General features: G+C 43.0%; 1 protein-coding gene across 3 annotated transcripts in view; it reads left to right on the forward strand.

Annotated features, from left to right (window-relative positions):
- Nucleotides 1–5000, forward strand: part of LOC109886837 (maternal embryonic leucine zipper kinase) — a 39242-nt gene that overhangs the window by 19570 nt on the left and 14672 nt on the right. For all 3 annotated transcript variants that reach the window (XM_031821533.1, XM_031821534.1, XM_031821535.1), the window contains 3 exons: nt 1249–1383; nt 2158–2247; nt 2338–2638. In XM_031821533.1, the coding sequence (XP_031677393.1) occupies nt 1249–1383; nt 2158–2247; nt 2338–2638 (526 nt within the window). The remainder of the gene's footprint in view (nt 1–1248; nt 1384–2157; nt 2248–2337; nt 2639–5000) is intronic.

A 5000-nucleotide genomic window follows, 5' to 3' on the forward strand; every position in this document is an offset into this window, starting at 1 on the left:
CGGGGTGGTTTCGTCAGTAGAGGGTAAGGGATCGGGGGGGGGGTTCGTCAGTAGAGGGTAAGGGGGGTCCTCAGTAGAGGTAAGGGGTACAGGGGGGGTCCTCAGTAGAGGTAAGGGGTACGGGGGGGGGTTTCGTCAGTAGAGGTAAGGGGTACGGGGGTGGTTCGTCAGTAGAGGTAAGGGCTAAATGAATACAGGGTGTGTGTGTGTGTGTGGGTGGTTTTGACGGGTTTTCGCCAGTAGATGGCAGTATAACACAGCCGATTGAATGAACACTGACCATTTAGTTTAAAACATTAATTCATCAACGTCTTGTGTGTTTTCTATAATAGATGATATATTAACTCACACACCACACACACACCACACACACACACACCACAGACACACACACAACACACACACCACACACAGACCACACACACACAGACACACACACACACACACACACACACACACACACACACACACACACAGAGACACACACACACACACACACAGAGACACACACACACACACACACACACACAGACACACACACACACACACACACACACACACAGACACACAGACACACACACACACACACACACACACACAGACACACAGAGACACACACACAGACACACACAGACACACACACACACACAGACACACACACACACACAGAGACACACACACACACACACACAGAGACACACACACACAGACACACACACACACACAGAGACACACACACACACACAGACACACACACACACAGACACAGAGACACAGAGACACACACACACACAGAGACACACACACACACACACAGACACACACACACACACACAGACACACACACACACACAGAGACACACACACACAGACACACACACACGCACAGAGACACACACACACGCACAGAGACACACACACACACACAGACACACACACACACACAGAGACACACACACAGAGACACACACACACACACAGAGACACACACACAGAGACACACACACACACACACAGAGACACACACACAGAGACACACACACACACACACAGAGACACACACACACACAACCAGCCAAAATAACTCCTTCTCATTCAAGGGTTTTTATTTATTGTTACTATTTTCTACATTGTAGAATATTAGTGAAGACATCAACACTATGAAATAACACATATGGAGTCATGTTGTAACCAAAAAAAATTGATTTCATTTTCCTCTATATACACACTGTGTGTGTGTGTACACAGTGGAAGTACGACCAGACCACTGCCACCTACCTGTTGCTGCTTTCTAAGAAACAGAGAGGGAAACCTGTCCGATCAGGCCTCAACTTCCTGTCTGTGATGTCATGTCCTGTTCCACCTCAACGCCTGGGAGTACAGGTCAGAATCTAACCGCTACCCATCTCTGTCTCTCTCCTCTCTCTCTCTCTCTCCCTCCTCTCTCTCTATCTCTCTCTCCCTCCTCTCTCTCCCCCTCCTCTCTCTCTCTCCTCTCTCTCTCTCTCTCCCTCCTCTCTCTCTCCCTCCTCTCTCTCCCCCTCCTCGCCTCCTCTCCTCTCCCTCGCTCTCTCTCCCCCTCCTCTCTCACTCCCTCCTTTCTCTCCCTCCCTCCCTCCCTCCTTCTCTCTCCCCTCCGTCTCCCCCCTCCCCCCTCCTCTCTCCCCCCTCCTCTCCTTCATCTCTCCTCCGTTGCCTTGAAAAGTGAATAAACATATTTGTTCCTTCTCTCTCCCTCTTCTCTCTCGATCTCCCTCTCTTCCCCTCTCTCTCTCCCTCTCTTCCTCTCTCTCCCTCTCTTCCCCTCTCTCTCCCTCTCTCCCCCTCTCCCTCTCTCTCTCTCCCTCTCTCCCTCTCTCTCTCTCTCTCTCCCTCTCTTCCTCTCTCCTCTCTCTCTCTCCTCTCCCTCTTCCTCTCTCTCTCTCCTCTCTTCCTCTCTCTCTCTCCCTCTCTCCCTCTCTTCCTCTCCCTCTCTCTCCCTCTCTTCCTCTCTTCCTCTCTCTCTCCCTCTCTTCCTCTCTCTCTCTCTCTCTTCCTCTCTCTCTCTCCCTCTCTTCCTCTCTTCCTCTCTCTCTCTCTCCCTCTCTTCCTCTCTCTCTCTCCCTCTCTTCCTCTCTCTCTCTCCCTCTTCTCTCGATCTCCCTCCTGTCTAAGAAGACTCTACTCTTCAACGATGATGATGATGATGCTGAGGACCGTTGCTATGACGACGACCTGCCCTGGGTTCCGCTCACACCCCAGCAAGAGGTCAGGGGGGGGTCATCTCTCTCTCTCTCTGTTTGTTTCTGTCTCTGTCTCTCTTGTTATCTACATTCTTGTTTCTGTCTCTTCCCAAAGAGAGCGACCTGTCCGTCAGCTGAAAAGAGGCGGGATCATAGTAACACGCCCCCACTCCTGAGAGGGAGCCAATCGCACACCACCACCGTCACCAGGAGAGGCGGGACCGATCCCGGGAACGGACCAATGAAAACAAAGAGAACGTTGCCGTGGCCAATAAGGATGCTGATATATTTGCTTTGCCCGCCCCCCCGATCCCCAGTAGCCAATAGGAAGGCAACTCGGCCCAATAAGAGGGTCTTGACGACACCAACCCGTAATAACACCAACAAGGTTGGCAACAAGGTAGACACACCCCAAGGTAAGACCACACAGACTCACACAGACACACACACACACAGACACACACACTTCCTGATTCCGTTTGAGTTTTTCCCAAATTCAGTCTTTTTTCTCTTTTGGGAGGGGAGGGGGGGTTTCTCTCCAAATCACACTATTTCATTTCTTTAAATAGAACAACAACTCAATTGGATGTTTTAAATCCACAACTATGTTTAAACGACATCAGAGACCACTAGTTAGCAGACAGCCTTTTAATCCCAGCGATCACCTCTCAATACGGTGTGTTTCTGTGGCTCACAGCCTTTTAATCCCCAGCGATCACCTCTCAATACGGTTGTGTTTCTGTGGCTCACCACTTTTTAATCTCAGCGGTCACCTCTCAATACAGTGTGTTTCTGTGGCTCACAGCCTTTTAATCCCAGCGATCACCTCTCAATACGGTGTGTTTCTGTGGCTCACAGCCTTTTAATCCCAGTGGTCACCTCTCAATACGGTGTGTTTCTGTAGCTCACAGTTGATTCCCTACTAAAGTCCAATACATTGAGTTGATTCACTACTAAAGTCCAATACATTGAGTTGATTCACTACTAAACTCCAATACGTTGAGTTGATTCACTACTAAAGTCCAATACATTGAGTTGATTCACTACTAAAGTCCAGTACATTGAGTTGATTCCCTACTAAAGTCCAGTACATTGAGTTGATTCCCTACTAAACTCCAGTACATTGAGTTGATTCCCTACTAAACTCCAATACATTGAGTTGATTCACTACTAAACTCCAATATGTTGAGTTGATTCACTACTAAACTCCAATACGTTGAGTTGATTCACTACTAAACTCCCAATACATTGAGTTGATTCACTACTAAACTCCAATACATTGAGTTGATTCACTACTAAACTCCAATTCATTTTGGAATATTGTTGCGTTCTGTTTTATTGCCTGGATTCCGTGTGGGGGTTTTAAGGGACATACACCCCCCCCCCCCACCACCACTCAGAATCAGAAGTGGCCACATTTGCAAGTAAATTGTATTCTGGTAATAGTCATTTTAACAGCTTTTTGCCGAAGACGCTCATATTCATCTGATTTATCTCTCTCTCTCTCTCTCTGTAATTATGATCACTGTCGACCCAAAGGTGTGCCCCATTTTTTGTTTTATAATAGCTAGCCTAATGCTAACTAGCGTGGCTAACGCCGTAACAGTTATTGTGAATGAGTGGAATGCTAATGTTGTTAGCTATTAGCTGTTAGCCCTCTGCGTTTCAATGAGAGAGATGATGATGATGGTTGGTTTATAATGTATCTTGCTCTCTCAGCCTTTCACTGGATCCTGGCTTTTACTTCTGACAAATAATAGACTAGATAGATATAGATAGATGTAGATAGATATACAGATATAGATAGATAGATAGATATAGAGATATAGATAGATATAGAGATATAGATAGATATAGAGATATAGATAGATATAGAGATATAGATAGATATACAGATATAGATAGGTAGATATAGAGATATAGATAGATATAGAGATATAGATAGATATAGAGATATAGATAGATATACAGATATAGATAGGTAGATATAGAGATATAGATAGATATAGAGATATAGATAGATATACAGATATAGATAGGTAGATAGATATAGAGATATAGATAGATATACAGATATAGATAGGTAGATAGATATAGAGATATAGATAGATATACAGATATAGATAGGAAGATAGTTATAGATATATAGATAGATATACAGATATAGATAGGTAGATAGATATAGAGATATAGATATATATACAGATATAGATAGGTAGATAGATATAGAGATATAGATAGATATACAGATATAGATAGGTAGATAGATATAGAGATATAGATAGATATACAGATATAGATAGGTAGATAGATATAGATAGGTAGATAGATATAGAGATATAGATAGATATACAGATATAGATAGGTAGATAGATATACAGATATAGATAGATATACAGATATAGATAGGTAGATAGATATAGAGATATAGATAGATATACAGATATAGATAGGTAGATAGATATAGAGATATAGATAGATATACAGATATAGATAGGTAGATAGATATAGAGATATAGATAGATATACAGATATAGATAGGTAGATAGATATAGATAGGTAGATAGATATAGAGATATAGATAGATATAGAGATATAGATAGATATAGAGATATAGATAGATATACAGATATAGATAGGTAGATATAGAGATATAGATAGATATAGAGATATAGATAGATATACAGATATAGATAGGTAGATAGATATAGAGATATAGATAGATATACAGATATAGATAGGTAGATAGATATAGAGATATAGATAGATATACAGATA

This window comes from Oncorhynchus kisutch, unplaced genomic scaffold (assembly GCF_002021735.2).
Source record: "Oncorhynchus kisutch isolate 150728-3 unplaced genomic scaffold, Okis_V2 scaffold3990, whole genome shotgun sequence".
NCBI classification, from domain to species: domain Eukaryota; kingdom Metazoa; phylum Chordata; class Actinopteri; order Salmoniformes; family Salmonidae; genus Oncorhynchus; species Oncorhynchus kisutch.